Genomic DNA, 20,846 nt, shown 5'->3' on the forward strand with positions numbered 1-20,846 from the left:
TAAACGACTCGTTATTAGCCCAAAACTTCTGTAGACCCCCCCCCCCCCCCCCAAATACTTTAAAAAGTTTTTGCATCACATCCTAACACGACCGGATGTAACGATGACACATGGTTTTCACACGATGCAAATAAACTGATGATGGACTATCAGTCTTGAAAGTTTCAGATTTAAGTCATTTATTGTTGCCGAGCAATTGTGAAATAATTCTAATTTTGAGGACAGGAAAATACGCGACCGGAAGTGAATTTTATATAAAAAAAAAAATCTTACTTGTCTTTAGACATTTGCAGTATCTACAAGATGTATTAAAACATTCCAAATGCTTTATCTATAAGCGATATTTATGAGAAATTTAAATATCAAAATAACGTAGTTTATCTCTTAAAACTGGAAGTTGACGTTTTTGTTTCCAGTGGAATCTAACATATTTCAAAACAATGAAAGAGATGCAATAAAGTGATACAAGTTTTAATTTAAAAAAGAAAAGTTGAAATTTTTTATTTATTTGATCACTTCCTGTGATGACCGGATGTGACGGCTGACACATTTAATACAAATGGTTTTGCCTTTTCTTCAAGGTCTATTAAGCATATAAGTTTGGTGTCTTAATCTCTTACTGTTTCTGAGATCTCACTCAGATATTTTCTCATTTTGAGGACAGGAAAACACGTGACTGTAAGTGAGATTTGCAAAGATATTTGATGTTACTCTAGACATTTGCAGTCTGAATAACATATCTAAAAATCATTTCAAATACTTTATCTATAAAAAATATTTATGGGAAAGTAAAATACCCAAATTATGTACAGACCCTGAAACATGCTACTACCCGAAAAAAGCGTGTGACTTTCGTGCACTTTTCATTTCGTGCAAGCCTTGTAGCATTTAGTGTAAACCGTGCAGCATTTCATGCAAACCATGTAGCGTTTCGTGTAAACTGTGCAGCATTTTGTGTAAGCTCTAAAGCGTTTCATGCAAACTATGTAGTGAGCGTGCGAGAAACGTGTGAGAAATGTGTGACTTTCGTGTAAGAACCGTGTGAGAAATGTGTGACTTTGGTGCAAGAAACGTGAGAAACGTGTAGGATTCATTCGGAAGTTATTTTATTTTAAATATGGCTGTTGATGGATCAACATGTCATTCTGTGTTGTCTGTATCTAATATTATTCGGACATACAGTATCATATTGGTATTTTAAGAGAGAAAAGATATATGGAAACAACAAAATAAAATTACTCGGTTATGTATTACATGTTTGTTTGATTTTCTCTCCTTTTTATTTAATTAAAGATGGACAGAAAATGTGCTCAAAGTAATTGATTAAATGGACATCAATTTTAAGGTATTTGATTCAAAACATTTTTTATAGGGAGCAATGCTGAACATTTTTTTTAAAGTAAAATTCTTCAGGAATCCGGTCTTGTCCTGTTCATTCATTAATTTGAATCTCTTCACCAATTTACAATTATGGTATACAGAGATTACAAGCACATGTGGATGATTTATACAAAATAAAAGATAGATAAGGCAGGCTTGAAAAATAAAATACAAATTCAGTGCTTTGCTATAAATGTGAAGAATTGGAATTCTAGGCTGGGGAGCACAATTAATTTTTTTTCTTTATAAACGAAGATAGGAATGAAAGATTGTGATACAAATAAAATTGAAATGATGAGTCAGTTATAGTTTTTTTACACATAAAATTGGTTGATTTATAATTGTCATTTAAATGAATTTTTATACCAAAGAAAACAAATTCTGTAATTCGGTAGATATTTTATTACTAAACAATCTAAATGTTGGCTCTTGGGATCAACAACTGACAACCATTATAGATACACTGCAAAGACACAAATTTGCTACTTAATACATAAGCAACTACTTAATACATATGCAAACTAAAATCCCCTTAAATCTTGGGGATAAGAAATAAAAATGTTACTATATTTTTTTATGAATAGTCCATGTTACTATGACGGACTACTTTAATTTTCTAAAATAATAATCATAAACAAATTGTTAACCCCATGGCAACAGTTCTAGGAGAGTGGCGGGGATGGTGGTGGATAGCTGTTATAAAACTAATGGAATCGAGATGCTGCCAGCTATGGCGTTGGCTTCAGAAAGAGGCTGGGTATTTTCCCTCCGTTATATTGGCCATCTATGGGGCCCCCGCAGGGGAAATCTTCCACCAAGGGGCCTCATTAAGGAAGTGAATGAGTTTATTTGTTTCCCTGGTATAAACTCAGTTTATAATACTTATAAACTTTAATTTATACCAAAGAAAACAAATTCTGTAATTTGGTAGATATTTTATTACTAAACAATCTAAATGTTGGCTCTTGGGATCAACAACTGACAACCATTATAGATACACTGCAAAGACACAAATTTGCTACTTAATACATAAGCAACTACTTAATACATATGCAAACTAAAATCCCCTTAAATCTTGGGGATAAGAAATAAAAATGTTACTATATTTTTTTATGAATAGTCCAAAAACAGTGTCAGCTGTTGTCCCCAAGATGATAATTAATCCTCTCTCCTAAAACTGTTGCTTCAGTATGCATTACTAACAATAATGACTCAATCGCAAGAGAACAATGTATATAATATGGGTATATAAGAAAGTATGCAAGTACTTTGATGTAATGTGTGTAAGCACAAGTAAGTATATGATGGCATGCAAGTACCTGTTACTGTGGATAAGTAGTACATAAGTACTTGTAATTTGGGTGTAAGCACATAAGGGTATATGTAATGAAAGTACGTAAGTACTTGAAGTAGTTGTGTGTAAGCACAGGTAATTATATAGTGGTACGTAAGTACCTGTTTCTGTGTGTAAGTAGTACGTAAGTACTTTATGTATTGTATGTAAGCACAGGTAAGTATATGTTGGCACGTAAGTACCTGTTTCTGTGCGTAAGTAGTACGTAAGTACTAGATGTTAGTGTGCGTAAGCACATAGGTATATATATGAAAGTACGTAAGTACTTGGAGTAATTGTGCGTAAGCACAGCAAGGTATACGTGGTACGTAAGTCCCTGTTTTTATGTGCGTAAGCACATCTATGTATAAATGAGTACGCAAGTACTTGCTGTAAATGTGCATTGATGTAAATATTGTCCACAAGTACACAGTACTTTGCTTGTATGTGTTGTATCATGTAGGTATTGTAGAACTTAAACCATTGCTGTGCATAAGCGTATTTTTACTTCTGTAACATGTAAGTGGCTTGGATATTTATACAGAAACATACTTCACTCCATCTGCCAAGTACAATTAAAGTAAGCTTACATGTACGATGCCAATGTACAAAAACATACAAATAAAAGAAATATATTTACATTTCCTTCTTGAAATTATCTACATATATATATATTTCATATACCACACAAATCAAAATTAAGTCTTTAATCCTTAGACATAGCTATCTGAGCATCTCTAATAATCTCAATTGGGGTTTGTATATATGTTGTGTAACAGTCGGATGACCAGCGACCAAGGGTCTTCAATAAATGATCTTCCAATCTAACTTTTGACCCTGTGGTTGCTGCCCCTATTCTAAAAGAGTGGCCATTGTACTTTTTACTGTCTAATCCAAGTTTATCTAACAAAATTTTTACCTTCTGAATAAAAACACTACGAGATAATGCACTATTGTCACTTTGCAAAAATAATGGTTCTTCATGTAAAGCCCTAATGCTTCTCATTTTTAAATATTTGGTCATGGCTTTCACTGGACATGTAATAGTTTGATTTGCAAAAATTGGAATGGAAACGCCCTTCCTAAAAGGGTCTGTCTTTTATCTTTTAAGATTCAAAACCAAATGATCTTCAAAAAGTGTTAAATCGTCAATACATATATTATTTGTGGCAACAAATTTTTCCTCAATGGTAAATTCCCCACATCTTAAAAAACCAAAGAAAGCTAAAGTACAAACAGATTTAAGCATACTATCTGTGAAAACATCAAAAATTCCTTGATCAAGTAACATACACATTTTTGTTAAAATATCTATGGTAATAGGCAAGCGAATTCTTTTGTCTCTATTACATTGTGATTTCTTTATGCCTGACAAAATGGTTTGTAGACCTTGTAATGGTTTCCCATAGCTTTCTAGGGGGTTAAAACCACCTATTCGTAGGTACATGTATCGTATACCACTTAAATAAAGTTTGATAGTAGAATAACTTAGTTGCAGCTCAGAATAACAATAACTAACATATTGTATAAACACTTTCTCACTAACAATCGGCAAGCCATTAATTGAGTTCAAGTTCATCAACGATACAAATCTTAGGAAACTCTGGAAACCAATCTGGTATTGACGTCTGGTCTTGTCGCCGATAGCTCTGTCCCAAAGTTCACTCACTACGGTTTGAAGTCCCATAAAACTTGGTGTAACTGGGGACACTTGGTTGGATTCCTGTCTGCATTTGGAGCTAGTTTGCGAAATCGTTGAAACTGAAAACGAGAAAGAGCGTCAGCTATTTCATTGAAACTGCCTGGAACATGTTTGCTATATATTACAAAATTATTTTGCACAGAACACATAACTAAAACTACGTATAAGTTTCATAATATAAGTTTCTTTGGAACGTCCCTTTTGTATGATTTTAACTACTGCTTCATTATCACACATGAACTGAATTCGTTTCCCTTTCCAACTATGTCCCCAAAGAATGGCTGCAACGACTATTGGATACAGTTCCATAAATGCTATGGACATTTTTGCATTTGTTGATTCCATTAGGTCAGGTGGCCAAGGTTCACTGAACCATTTTCCATCGTAGAATCCTCCAAAACCTGAATTCGAAGCCGCATCAGTGTAAAGATGGAGGTCTGCATTGGACGTAAGATAACGCTCATAAAAAAGTGAAACTCCATTCCAGTCGGATAGAAAAGTAAGCCACATTTTCAAGTCATTTATGCACTCTTGATTTAAGTGCACATAATAGTGTAATTCCTTCACTGTAGTGGATAGACTTATTAGATAGCTTACAAATGCCCGGCCTGGTAGTATGACTCTGGTGGCAAAATTAAAATGCCCCAACAATTGTAAAAGTTCTAATTTTGTGCATGACTTTTTCCTTAAAAGATCATGAATAAAGTTGGCAATGCGCTGTACTTTCTCTTCTGGTAAAATGGCTTGCATTTTCTCTGTATCCAGAATAACACCGAGATAAGTAAGACGAGTCGACGGACCTTCGGTCTTTTTCTCTGATATAGGAATTCCCAGCTTTTTAAAAATCATTTTTAATATCAGCATAGTTCTTTCTCCATCTCCTTGGGGCCTGTCAATTGTAAGAAAATCATCCAGCAAATGCAAAATTGTATGGATACCATAGTTGTGCTGTGCAATCCAACACACTGCTTGAGAAAGATTATCAAATATCTTGGGGCTAGATCGAGATCCAAATGGTAATCTTACACAAAAATAATAGTTCTTGTTCCATTTAAAACCCAGAAAACGCCACTGTTCAGGTAATACAGGAATTTGCTTGAAAGCGTCTTGAATGTCTGTTTTACACAAAATTGACCCTTTTCCATATTCTTGAATGTGTCGAATAGCATCATCAATTTTAACATACGAAAGTGAGCATTTCTCTTTGTCAATTAAATTGTTGATACTTTCATGATTTGGGTCATTATGGGGTGAAGATAAATCTAAAATAAGCCTTTTCTTTCCTGAATATTTTCCAACTGCTATTCCCACAGGACTAATTCTATGTAACATGAATGGAGAGGATGTAAAAGGGCCTATTACGAAACCTTTCTCCACTTCAGCCCTTATGAGACTATCAACTGTCTGGGGATCTTCACGAGCTGATTTCAAATTCCTACATTCTTTACTGCTACAGATTTCCTCTTGCTGTATCAGAATGTCAAAACCGTTGGTTAGACTATCCATCAAATAATGTACAAAAGTTTTATCAGGATGTTCTTGTAATTCACTGCCCAACCGATGAATATTTATTGGTGTTGAAGCTTTAAATTCTAGTCATTTTGAAGGCTGTAATTCTGTATTGTTCTTTCCACTGCCATGAGTTGAATTTTCTATTTTCTTCCTTTTACATTTCATAGCACTATGTGGCTGGAAGCAGATAACACAGACATGCTGGAACTTGCATTCTGTTCTCAAGCAGCCCTTATCACTGTTGTAATTGTTGCAGAGTTCTTTGCCCTGATGATATCTTCTACTCCTTTCATGCATGTCGACATCTCTGTTCATTGTCCTTTGAATTTTCTGTTCTTTAACATTACACATCAGTGTGCTATGAACTGTGGAACCACATCTTTCACACTTCGTAACACTAGATCCTGCACAGACTCTCATAAATAGGTCAGGGTCCCCCAAAGCCCAATCTACTTTAATATGGTACTGTAAGAGGGCTGTTGAAGCTTTGGCAGAGAACAATTTATGATACTCGTAAAATTGTTGCCCCCAAGTGGAATAAACATCAATGATGTGAGATAGATATCCGTCTAATTCTCTACTTCTTTGAGGAAAGGTTTCGACCATGATTGATTTATATATGGTGAAGGCCTTTACGAATTCGCCGATGGATAATGTTCTGTTAAGACGTTCGTCCTTGTCTTCTTCTTTCTTTGTTTTAGGGGCTACATAATTTGACAACAAGAGTTTACACATGTTAACATCCTTACCCGAAATGATTTCTTTCCGGATGGTAGGTGATACTGCCATCACGTGCTGTAAGTCCGCAGAAGGGACGCCGCTCACACTCGTTTCTTTCATGGTACTTTTGAACAAATTCGGGTGTAGTTGGGTAGCCGCTAATTGGTCTGGAGATCCAGCTGCGAATGGTGCACTACTTCGGTTTTCATAAAATTTGCGTAATGAATAGTCTTCTTCTTCTTTATGCGTCTGTTGTATCAATTTTACTGTCTCCTGTAATGCGAACGCCGTCACCATCAACATAGACTTCTCAGTATTAAGGTAGCTAAACACAGTTTCGTATAAAATCCAAGGGGGGTTCCTCAGAGAAAAGCATGATGGGTAGGGATTTCCCTGCTATTTTTATGCAGTGTACATGAAAATTGCAGCTTTTTTTATTTTTATTTGCATAAAGTAGAGTCTTATCTTTAGATTAAATGAAAAAAGTATACAAATACTTTTTGAGAATTAATTTTTGTGTGAGTTTTTAATAGTGGGAGATAACTCTAAAAACACCCATTTTTCACATGTGAAGAATTGCATGATTTGAGTAGCAGGTAAAGTAGCTCTTTAAAAAGCTGGAAAATGTACCCTAAAAGTACAACAAAAAGAAACCTAAGGACTTGTTCTGTGAAATGCATAGCACTTATATTTTCTGAATATTGCACTGTTTGTGATCAAGGGAGCTAAAAATGCATAGGTGTACTACAATTAGATGCATAAACTTACCCATTCCCCCCATGTTTCATGTGTCAAATACTTCTTATTAGTAAGTGATAAATGCAATATATTTATATATTTATAAAATTCACCATTTTATCTTTTTATTGATATATAGATGTCTATGTAACAAGTCTTCGTATTATTTCTTTATGGGGGTCACTTTTGCATGTCCCTCATTTAATTACGTCGTGATAACGTCATACATAAAACTGTGTTTTGCACCCTTAATGAGTGACACTAAATGACATTTTTCTTCATTTATCTATCTGTAGGTCAGAAAATATTGCTATCTTAGCTTTACTTAATTTACGAAACCATGCCTTAAAGCTTCATGCTGACATTTAATCTTGTATAATGCATAAGGTACATGTTTTATAGCTTTGTTACATGTTATATTATGACGAGACGGATTGTGAAGTATTATTTTACATTATGATGAATTTGCATTGTGACATCAAAGTGTGACGTCATGTCAAAAAGAAAGCTTCATGAGGTCGTGACCTTGAATATAATTGATCATAATCAAGGGATATATGCATCTATATCACATTTCATAATGAATATTTTGCTATGTTGACACATTCTGGTATTCTAAGGCAATCTCTCAATTTAACACTGTGGCATACCCCCCCCCCCCTTTTTTTGTTCATACTGCAACCAGAAATTTGTGTAAAATACAAAAATGTGTATTTTTCTGATGTTTTTTTTAAATTTATATTTTAACATGTCATTGATATTCAAATACTCAACTTCCTCGGTCATGTTCATTGTATAAAATAAAGTAAAATTTGTAAGCTGATAGTGAGTTTTGAAATTTTTATCTCCAAAGTCCTGTTTAAGGAGTCGACCAATGTCAAAGACATGTAATACTAAATTGACAATTTCTTGGCTATTTCTGGACCAAATTTAACTTTGCATACACCAAAATGTTTGGATTTTTGTCCTCCTTGCATCTAGACACCAGAAAGTGAAATACAGAAATGTTTTATTTCCTTTAAGGTAGCTAAACACAGTTTCGTATAAAATCCAGGGGGGGGGGGGGGTTCCTCAGAGAAAAGCATGATGGGTAGGGATTTCCCTGCTATTTTTATGCAGTGTACATGAAAATTGCAGCTTTTTTATTTTTATTTGCATAAAGTAGAGTCTTATCTTTAGATTAAATGAAAAAAGTATACAAATACTTTTTGAGAATTAATTTTTGTGTGAGTTTTTAATAGTGGGAGATAACTCTAAAAACACCCATTTTTCACATGTGAAGAATTGCATGATTTGAGTAGCAGGTAAAGTAGCTCTTTAAAAAGCTGGAAAATGTACCCTAAAAGTACAACAAAATGAAACCTAAGGACTTGTTCTGTGAAATGCATAGCACTTATATTTTCTGAATATTGCACTGTTTGTGATCAAGGGAGCTAAAAATGCATAGGTGTACTACAATTAGATGCATAAACTTACCCATTCCCCCCATGTTTCATGTGTCAAATACTTCTTATTAGTAAGTGATAAATGCAATATATTTATATATTTATAAAATTCACCATTTTATCTTTTTATTGATATATAGATGTCTATGTAACAAGTCTTCGTATTATTTCTTTATGGGGGTCACTTTTGCATGTCCCTCATTTAATTACGTCGTGATAACGTCATACATAAAACTGTGTTTTGCACCCTTATGTTTCTCTCCGGAACTGCGTTTGGTTCCGTTGGCGCATGCGCATTTACATTGGTGTAAGGAGGGGCCCCTCCATAGGGTACAGAAGTTTCAGCAAAAGCTGAAGCGGATAGTTCGTCAATTCGTTCCGTTATATTGGAGGTACTTTGAGCTATGTTTTCATTCTCATTCCTTCCTGCGCTTGGTCTCTTCTGAGCAGAGTCAATATATATTGTTATCTAACCATAGTTTCACTAGTATTTTGTGGGGAATAGAATGGTTAATATCGATGCCGCACAATTTTAATTCATTTCTTAATTTATCAATTGTCCAATTGTTAGGGTCGTCAACGTCTACTGTTGCTGCCCTTCTAACCCTGGATCGTGATCTAGCGCGATTCATAGTGGGGTCAAAATCCAAAGACACGGATCACTAATTCCTAATCACAACAATAACACATGGTAAACACATGTAGTAGTCACGTAAAAGTCCAGTAAAGCAGTTAGTCCAGTGGAACAAAAACGACAGAAATAAAATGAATGTCGAGTGAATAATTTTTATAATAGCTGTTGTAAAACTAATGGAATCGAGATGCTGCCAGCTATGGCGTTGGCTTCAGAAAGAGGCTGGGTATTTTCCCTCCGTAATATTGGCCATCTATGGGGCCCCCGCAGGGGAAATCTTCCACCAAGGGGCCTCATTAAGGAAGTGAATGAGTTTATTTGCTTCCCTGGTATAAACTCAGTTTATAATACTTATAAACTTTAAATTATTCACATGCACATACAGGGTTAAATATTTCCCAGGGTGGGTGTTCAAATGAAAACACAAACTTTTGAGTTTTTATTGTTAACAAGTTTTTATAGATTGATTTTCTTTTTAAAGAAAATGATTATTGCTTTATATTCGGGGTGCATCTGATGCACCCCTCTAAAATATATTGGAATCTTCTTTATACGCTTCCAACATTCTTCTTACGACTGTGATCAAGGTAATTTACAACAGCGATCATGGGCACCGCATGCCGGGAACTTAAAACTTGTTCTGCTACATGTATTATCTCTTGTCAATCATGGCTAAGATGACACCTGTCAATAACGACTGATTTAATTCGTGAAATTAAATGGTTTTAATTACCATTTAATGGGTACAAATAAATACCCGTGGATTATATTTCTTAAATTTATACAATTTTCTGTAAACAGTTAATTAATTTGCCATTGAATTCGTTAATAAAATAATATAAAGAAATAAATCCTAAATAATTATGTATTAGTTGTTTTATTAATCACTCAGTTCTAGAGCATAATTTATAGTTTTTAGGACATTGGGCATGTATACATGTATACCAAATGTATTGTTAAGAGCCACGACTATTGATTACTTTTTTTGTCTAGACAGGGTTTGAAATCAAGGATTTCACAAGGTGGTGGACATATTGTTTTTATTTGATAAACAAAATGCCCCAAAATAGAACTAAAGAATTATAAAACCTATACCCCGGCTTCTCTACCATATTAAATTTTAATGATATATCAAATCGCGAGCAACGAGAGGTCTTCCGTCCGAATAACCATCCTTAACTGTGATATTCTTTGTACGTAATTACATTTAGATCTGCTCGTTGTAAAGATACCTAAAAATTGAACATGGGTCTTTCAAAAGATTTTTTATTTAAAAAAATAAAATAAAAAGAGCACAGAATTCACAAAGAGAAAATAAAAAGTTCAACATCATTGATAAAGATGAAAATGCAAATTTAAGCAAAAAATTCAGATATTATCGGGATTAAACCAAGATCAGCTGCGCAAAAAAAGCTAGGTTTACTTTATGTATAAAATGGCCTTGTAGATATACCAATTTATTGACTAACACTTTATGTTCCATTTTAAACATCAAGATAAAGTAGAGACAAAGTGCTTTCATTTCCTATTAAAAATTTTCTCCTTAAAGCCAAGGTCTTGGAAAACAGGCTTCATGGAATTGCAATGTTCTTGAATTTTAATGAAAATAAGTATATTTGAGTACCTTCACAGAAGAGAAATAATATGAGTGCACCCTCTGATCTAAAAAATAAAACAGGTTTTGTAATCCTCAGAAATAGTTGTATCATTTAATAGTTGCACATTTAAGATTAGAGGTTACGCTCTATATTAAATATCGAAAAATAGCTTTAAAAATTGGCTGTTTTGTAGAATTCTTCAGGATATGAGGAAAATGACGCATTTCATGATGTCATAATGCATTGACTAGCCAGAAAATTACGTCATTTTTGATAGATATGCATTCATCAAAGGTCTAAATGATATTTAATGCATTTTCAACTAAAACCAAGCACTTTCAGTTTTTCTGAAATTCACAGGGCCAAAAAAGGCCCCAAGTGAACCTTGAAACCACTACACTAGCGCAATGTACCAGCCCTCATTGATGTTTACCTTGCACTCATTCCCTGAAGTAACAAGTGTCAGGCAGGTTAATTTTTTTTTTTCTTATAGTGCCGAATTATAGGAAGAAAACTAGCCAACTAAATTTTGTGCAAGTACTAGTAGATTTACATCGGATTTGTAACTTGAGTTTTAACAATAACTGATAGCAGAGAAAAATAATCTGTTACAGATAAAAACTATAAAAAAAAAAACTATTGTGTTTACTTCCTTTATTCTTTATGCATTCAACTTTCTATTCTATGCAATTCCAAATACAGACATGTCCATGTAATCTTTTTCTGTACTTCTACACTACTGCATCAGACCATTTGAGATAGGCCGGTCAAGATACATTATTTGGCGCCAAACATCACGAGTAAATCTTCGCACCTTTTCTTTGGAATTTGTCTTCAATTGAATAAGTGTACATGATAGCTTCCATGAAATGTTAAAAAACTATGTTGCTATAGCCTGATTTTCAAGCCTAAGAATGTGTATTAATCACACTGTACATATAACATATCATATACGGTCAAGTAATATAAAGGCGGCGCTAAGTTTTCTTACACATTTTATATTCCTCTTTACCCTCAAAGTGGATTATTCCAATTATTAACACGTTAATGAAAAGACAGGAATATTTCACAACAAAACACGTCTCGCCATATGACGCTCAAGGAATCTGATACCTATTATGTTCAGTAACTTGCATCTATAAAGGAATATTACCCTACTAAAATCAAAGAAAAATATTGAAAAACGTAAAAGTTGAAAAAATTGACTTTTTTAATTCGCTTCTGGTAGCAACCAGAAGTACTCACGATGCACGAAAAGGCAAACCCACACATCTAGAAGTCATGTTCTATGCTCTCCTATAATTCTCAAGTTCATATCTTTAGCCGTTCTTTAGATCTTGCATGCATAAAATTTCATTTCAAAATCAGAAAAATGTCCATAACTTGGAACCGGAAACAAATTTCTCCAAAATTCTTACAAATGTAACAATGGCATTTTATAGCGCATTATCCCTGAAAGTTTGATGAAAAACCATTCCATAGTTCTCGAGATATTGCGTGCACAAAATTTGTCTAAAAAATAAGAATAATAACTAGACGAGCTTGTTGCAAAGCAACAAATAAGTCTTCCCTCTAAATTTCAAGGAGATGAGATCGAGATCGAGAGACATCTATGGTCATATGAGCAAGAATGAGCCATCTACCTTTAATTCCAGTTTGACCGGAAGTGACGTCATTTTGACGACTTTTAATGATCTCCTTAGCTGCTACTTGTCATTTTGAACAACTTTGCTTCTATGATGTTATACAAATTCTCAATACTTTTTGAGATATCAGGAAAACACTTTTGGCCCCTCTAGCTCCCTAATTTTAGGGGCCAGCCCCTTATTGTTTGATATCCTTTGAAAGATCGTGACATTTTACACAACTTTTATTCTATATGTTCTAACAAAATATTTACAGGTAAAAAGATATTGTAGAAAAAGTGTTAGAAATTTTGAAATTCTCGATATGCCTTTTTTCGGGCCATAGTGAGTGTCGGCATGCAGCAATTCCGGTGAGAATGAAATACGTTTGTCACATCTACATATATTGTTCTGTCATCGCTGAAAATCTCAAGTTTCTCTCTTAAGCCTTTTTTGAGGAAACTCGCGAACAAACCAACCCTCTAAAATTCATTAAAATGCAGAAATCTCGGAACCGGAAGTGACGTCATCAAAACAAAAAAATATATGTCTAGATCTTTTGATGTTCTATCAGACCTGAAAGTTTCATGAAAATCGAGCAAGCCGTTTCCGAGAACTCGCGTGCACAAAATCGATAAGAAAAAGAATAATAAAAATTGTGGAAAAGAAACCTAAGAATAACAAGAAGGTCTTCCGCTGAAGACGGAAGACCTTTTAATAATAATGATAACTAGATGAGATCTTGTTGCAAGCAACGAGTAGGTCTTCCGTTAGATATCTGATAAGATCTTGATTGGGAAATTTTGATTAATACAAGAAAGTAAAACAACTTCAAATGAAAAAAAATATATCAATTCTTCAAAATATGCTTAACAACACATGAAAGAATGTAAACTATCAATTTCAAACAACTTCCGGTCTTTTATATTCACTTCCGGTATGACCGGAAGTACTCAAAATGACTTTTAACTGCTCACTGAGTGTGGAGGAGTCATCCCTCAAAGTTTTGAGGAAAAATGAGCATTTTCTTGTCTACTTCCGGTTTGGAAGAAATAACTTCCGGTGGAAATAACATGACTTGAAACAATCTATTTGCCTCTATTATTTCTATTATAAACATTAAAAAAAAGAAAAAAAAGAAAAAATTGCATTTTTTTAAACTATTTCCGGTGGATAATGCAACAAAAACTAAACAAGAAATTCAAATCTACCAGTCACAATCTACCATCCCTTAAAGTTTCAAGACTCAATCTTAAAGCATTTTTGAGAACACTGGTGGACAAAATCCAACTTTAAAAAAAGAAAATTGGCCTTATCTCGCGACCAGAAGTGACGACAGCAAAATAAAAAAAACGCCCTAAGTTCAGATGATTTGCCATCATTGCTGAAAGTTTCATGAAAATCTATCGAGGCGTTCTTGAGAAATCGCCTGCACAGAATCAGTAAGAAAAAAAAAATAATAATAATAGTGGAAAAGAAACAACAGAATCAGTAGAAGGTCTTCCGTTGGAAACGGAAGACCTTAATAAGAAACAGTAGAATCACTATAATGTCTTCTGTGAAGACGGAAGACCTTAATAAGAAACAATAGAATCACTATAAGGTCTTCCGTGAAGACAGAAGACCTTAATTAATAATAAGAAACAGAGTAAAAACAATATGTTCCCAACTTCGTTTGGGGAACATAATTATAAGAGATTTAAAATCATCAAAATCTGTCAGTTGCTTTGCATCAATTTAACTTTTATCCCTTTTTGACCTGACTAAATCAATAAAGGTACACTTTTCTAGTTTAGTAAAATTTGGACCTTTCTTCCCAGCCATTGTACATGTAATACCAAATAAAGAAAGCAAACAGAACAGGAGTTCAGGTAAAACCAGTTTTATTTTAAGGATAAATAACATAAACAAACTTTTTACACAAATCAGCAATATTTTTCATAGATATATATTCAAATATGTTACCTGAGTAATGTTTGCCAGGTAAAATGGGAAAATTTCATACAATTTTGTCACGATGTTAAAAATGTGTGCAAAATTTAATATATAGAATTACATAGAAAACGATACAAAGTCACATCTTACAGAAAAAAACCAATAGAAACTTAGAATTGTTTTATAATCCACTTATAAGCAATTTATAAGTCATCCATAAGTTTTGAAATTTACTATAAGTCAAAGTAAGTATAAGTGAGGAAAGGTTTGTTTCATTAATACTTCACTTATAAGTAAAGATCAGCCACATATCAGTGAATATCTCACTTATACTTCACTTATAAGTGAAGATCAGTACATGTATGGTATTAGCCAGAATAAGTGTGGACTTGAATTTTTACGTTATACTAGACTTCTCTTGAGTTGCATTGTGGGTATTCAAAGCTAACCAATCAGAAACTTTGTCTCTCCAGAGATAAACAACAAGAATTTGAAACTTAAGTTAGTGTCTGTGAAAGGATGTTGCTGGAGCTTTCAAATTTATTTTGAGTATGCCTTCACATCAAGTACAAGTACCGGTTCTATTTACATCAACTTTTTATTTTAACTTCCTTTGCCTGAAATTTTGAATCTATTGACTCCGTTGTTTTCAAATTTCATCAATTTGAAGATGTCTCAAGGTCATTAAATCTTGATGGCCTTTTGTCCAACATTTTTGTTGTGAATTGAAATAATATATAAAGTTTGCATCATCAAAGATTGCAATATGAGAGGGAATTTTTTCATAAAATGTTAACAGATACATATGTATGTGTAAAAAAAAACTTTGAACATCATGCAACCCCTGCTAAATTAAGATCTTAAAGGCAGTGCTGTACTTCACTTATAAGTGACTTATAAATGACTCATACTTAAAAAAGTATGAAGGGCTAATACAGTTAAAACTGCCATAGCGACCCACTGTATTAAGCGTCTTGCTGTCATATGTGACCGTAAGAATTCCTCCCAATGCTTTTCCCTATATATTATACCTGTATTAAACAACCACCTGTCTAACACGACCAGTGACCGTGATTTTCCTGACCATTTTTTGTAATTTCAGGCAATTTTACCAGGATTTAACGACTATATAATTTCCGATTCCTACTTTCGATTTCGGTCGAGCATGCAACATTTTTTGGTTCAAAACATCTACAGACACGTGTTTATTTCATTTAATAATTATATAATGTGAGTTTTATGAATAAAACAACATTTCAAATAAATATTTTTACTTATGTTTTGATATTTATTGAATAAACATTAAAAAATCTTATACATAACCATTCACGTTCTCCAATGATCGAGTGACATTTTGAAAATAGACATTTGAGGTCGATCCCAATATCATTTCGTGCTATAAGGGCCAAATGGATATTCAGCTATAAGACTTGCCAGTTTGACTTTTAATTAACAAGTAACTAAATCCTAGATGTTTATTTAAGTGAATTGTGTCACTGTCGGGATATGTAAACACACGCTAGCTAGCACCCACACCAGGTGATAATTGAAGTGATTGAAGTACCTGGTGACAAACAGGCAATTAGATGCGGTAAATCAGTAATGAAAAAAAATATAATTAGGTTAAATAAATTTTTAGTCATAATATAATTTAATGTGTTACTAAGTGCATAACAAAAATCATGATACAGTTTTAATTCTTAGTAATGTGCAAAACATACCAAGTTATATATAGGCTATCATGAAAAAAACAAAACAAAAAAAAACAAACTATTATTAGAAAAAAATTATGCAGCTTAATTTTTTATACTGTTTAAAAAAAATTAAATATTTTCAGATGTTCACAATATTTCCCAATAATCAAATGACTCATGTGGGGATCAAGCAAATTTTATTACTGAACAGGACAATTGTACCTATAATGTAAAAGCATTTAGAGTTGAGCAGAACCTATTAAAAAGTGGAAATAAACAGAATATGTTATAAAATACATTCCACATACACATGTAATATTTTCAGTATTGTATATTTGAACACTGCGGAAAATAAGCAACCTGTATTAAGAGACCACCTGTCATATGTGACCTTTTTTCCTTTCTCCGTTGGAAGGTCTCTTAATACAGGTTTGACTGTACTTGACTTATAAGTCACTTATAAGTGACTATACTTGCATAAAGAAAAAGTGGGTTATACTTGGCTTATATATTATATAAGTCAAGCACCTCATTTGTATATGAAATCCTAATTAGTCACTTATCAGTCACTTATAAGTTAAATGTATCAGTAAAGTAAAAGTCCAGAATAAGCAACTTATAAGACTTAGTAAAAGAATAAGTCACTTATAAGTCACTTATCAGGAATTTCTATAAGGGAATTATTATTTATTATATTATTTTATAAGTTCCAAAGAAAACTTACAATTTCTCTATATTTTAGGGATTTATTATTCATGTCATTTCTAATCAAAATCAGTCAAAAAATATATATCAATCCATGCATCAAATTTTTATTTTTGTTATGTATCCCTAAGTGTGAAACACAGGTGAGTTTTATGTGAACTCAGCTCAAATAGGATTTAAACCCAGTTTACCTGAATTAGGCTTACTCCTTAATTAAATCTAGCTTACCAAAGACACAGGTGTAAATATGGGCATTAGAGACATCGTGTACAATGAATTTTTCTTGCAAAATAAACTAAATCTTATAGAGTGCAAAGGTCTAAGTTATGAATCTTTGTTTACACTATACTTGTTTTCCATGCCAGATGCATAGAAATGCCTATACATGTATGCCATGAAAGGGTTTAAAGACATAGATATTTTTAAAAAATACATTGATATATTAAAAAGGTCATAATATTACATAACAGACAAATCAGAAGATTCCAATAACATTGAGTTTATGAATTGATATGTAATTGACAACAGGAAAGCAGTCGCTATTTATTAAAAAAAAAAAAATTACACTCTCCGGAATTACCTGGAGTCTGGAATTACCCAGATATACCCTATTGTCAAAAAGAGATATGTTAAAACCTGAAATGTATTTGCAGGTCAGGCCATTTTTAAAAATTTGTTTGTTTGCCCTCTCCCGACCGACTGGCTGAAAATGGCCAGACTCAAAATTTTTTTTTATATTCAGGACACAATATTTTTTTCTTTTTATTCCAGAATTTTCACATCCCATCAATAAATATGTTGAAATTTTCGTGGAAAAAAAAATTTCCACCTACCTACTAACCCAGTGTTTTCACCCTGAGTTGGGAGAGGGCAAACAAACATTATTTTAAAGATGGCCTCAACAAAGAATTTTTTGCCAAGCTCAAAAGTTTGTGAATTTAAGGAAATTAAAACTTAACAGAAAACTATTCTTTGTTAATGCACCTGTAGGATTTATAATACCTGTAGAACTTTTGAGGATACCTTTGAAACTGTTTTAGAGCTTCAAATCAGAGTGGAGGATTGACTTCAGCATCAGGTCTAATACAAAGCATCTTGAAAGAGGGGGAGGTAACCAAGTTTACAGAGGAGGAGCAGTGTCGAATCTGTAGTATTTTATGTACAGCAGAATACTGCATGGAAACAAGTCAACAGCTGGAGGAGAAGCTGAAAGAAAAAGTTGACCCCTGCCTCTCAAGTCAGATAGATTTAAACTCAGAACAAGATACATTCCATAAGTAAGTTATAAATTTGAATATTGTTGTATAATTTTTTTGTGTCTGCTAGCTCACATGAGATTCATGTAATCTCTTCTGATTGAAAAGTATTGAGCATCTGTCTGCATGTTGGCTAGAAACTTTGCACATTTTTAGGTCACCTGAGTTTACTCAGGTGACCTATTGCTATCTGTTTTCGTCCGTCGGCGTGCGTCGTGCGTCGTCCGTCGTCCGTCGTGCGTTAACATTTGAACATTTTCAGCTTCTTCTCTGGAACCACTGAACCAATTTCAACCAAATTTGGCACATAGCATCTATATGTGAAGGGGAGTAAAAATTGTGAAATTCATGACCCCTACCCCCCTGGGGCCTGAGGGGTGGGGCTAAAACCATCAGAATTAATGCAATCTTTAAAAATCTTCTTCTTTACTCCTGGGCATCAAGCAGGCAAACTGTTGGCATGAATGTAATAAGCATTGAGCCCTCTACCTAAATTGTGAAATTTATGGCCCCAGGGTCAGGGGTTCTGGTGCTAGGGTGGGGCTCTGTTGAATATGTAGTGAAAAGCATTATTCTTAAAAAATCTTCTCCTCTGCTCTTCGGTATTTAGGAAACAAACAATATGCATAGTTATGATGAGGAAAGGTGTCTCTTCTAAAATTGTGAATTTCATGGCCCCTGGGTCAGGGGTTCTGGTGTTAGGGCAGGTATCTAATGATTATATAGTGAAAATGCATTAATTATTCAAAAATCTTCTCCTCTGCTCCTGGGTACTAAGCCGATGAACTAAGTACATAGTTATGATGAGAAAGAGTTCCTCTTCCAAAATTGTGAATTTCGTGGCCCAAGGGTCAGGGGTTCTGGTGTTAGGGTGGGGCTCTGTTGAATATATAGTGATAATGCATTATTTCTTTAAAAAGCTTCTTCTGTGCTCTTGGATATTATGAAAACAAAATAAATACATAGTTATGATGATGAAAGGTGCCTCTTCCAAAATTGTGAATTTCATGGCCCCAGGGTCAGGGGTTCTGGTGTTAGGGCAGCGTTCTGTTGAATATACATGTATAGTGAAAATGCATTATTTCTTTTAAAAATCTTCTCTGATCCAGGGCAAACAAACTGAAGGCATAGTTATGATGAATAAGGGTGCCTATTCCTATGTTGTGAATTTCATGGCCCCCTGGTCAGGGGTTCTGGTTTTAGGGCGGGGCTCTAATGATTACATAGTAAAAATGCAATAATTCTTTGACAATCTTCTCCTTTTCTCCTGGATAATAAGCCGATGAACTAAGAGTATAGTTATGATATGTAAGGGTGCCTGTTCCAATATTGTGAAATTCATGGCCCCTAGGTCAGGGGTTCTGGGGTTAGGGTGGGGCTCTGTTGAATATATAGTGATAATGCATTATTTCTTTAAAAATCTTTTTCTTTGATCCTGGGTATTTAACAAACAAACTGATGCATAGTTATGATGAGTAAAGGTGCCTCTTCCAAAATTATGAATTTCATGGCCCCTGGGTCAGGGGTTCTGGTGTTAGGGTGGGGCTCTAATGATTACATAGTAAAAATGCAATAATTCTTTGAAAATCTTCTTTTCTCCTGGGTATTAAGCTGATGAACTAAGAGTATTGTTATAATATGTAAGGATGCCTCTTCCAAAATTGTGAATTTTATGGCCCCTGCATCATGGTTCTGGTGTTAGGGCAGGGCTCTAATGATTACATAGTGAAAATGCATTAATTCATTGATAATCCTCTGCTCTCTTTCTGGGTATTAAGTAAGCTTACTCAATGTAAAATTATGATGAGCAAGTGTGCCTCTTTCGAAATTGTGAATTTCATGGCCTCTGGTTTAAAACATGAATCCATTGTGGCGAAGTTGTTGCATGATACTCAGGTGACCTATAAGGCCCGTGGGCCTCTTGTTATTTCTTTTGCAAAACCACTTGGCCACTTTCAACCAAACTTTCCATTATTAAGCACTTTGGGTGAATGGGATTCAGATTTGTTAAAAAGGCAACCCTCTTCAGGAGTGGATAATAAGAAAAAAGTGAAAATTTGGTGGGGTCACTTAAAAATCTTAAAAGTCTGTCATCATTGTTGACATCATCATGATTATTGTTGCCATTGTAAACTTTTCACATTATCATCTTCTCCGGAACCACTAGGCCAATTTCAAGCAGACTTGGCACAGAGTATCCATGGGTAAAGGGAATTCAAGTTCAAGAATTCAAGTGTGGCCAATATGGGCATACTTGGGGGAAATCTTTAAAATTCTAAAAAACAGCAAATTCATTATTTTTCATATTTATATAGAAGCATGCTCAGGTAGTGTAGATTCAATTTTGTAAAAATTATGACCCTGGGGGTAGGGTTGGGCCACTATGTGAAAGCTTCCTGACATATTGTAGATTTAAATTTGTTCAAATTATGGTTTATGAGGTGGGTGGGGCCATAATAGGGTTCAAAGTTTTAAATGGCTGTGTATTTTACAAGTTTAAAAATCTTCTCAAGAACAATCGGGTAATGATGAGTGATATTAATATGCAAGCATCCTCAGATGATGCGGA

General features: G+C 33.9%; 1 protein-coding gene across 1 annotated transcript in view; it reads left to right on the plus strand.

Annotated features, from left to right (window-relative positions):
* The window catches only part of LOC133206147 (vacuolar protein sorting-associated protein 53 homolog), a 540,720-nt gene that overhangs the window by 389,674 nt on the left and 130,200 nt on the right, over window positions 1-20,846 (plus strand). Inside the window, exon 13 of the mRNA XM_061342079.1 lies at window positions 18,062-18,298. Within this exon, the coding sequence (XP_061198063.1) occupies window positions 18,062-18,298 (237 nt within the window). The remainder of the gene's footprint in view (window positions 1-18,061; window positions 18,299-20,846) is intronic.

The sequence above is a fragment of the Saccostrea echinata genome, unplaced genomic scaffold, assembly GCF_033153115.1.
Source record: "Saccostrea echinata isolate AGI-Se365-2 ecotype Australia unplaced genomic scaffold, CSIRO_AGI_Sech_v1 ptg000054l, whole genome shotgun sequence".
Lineage (NCBI taxonomy): Eukaryota > Metazoa > Mollusca > Bivalvia > Ostreida > Ostreidae > Saccostrea > Saccostrea echinata.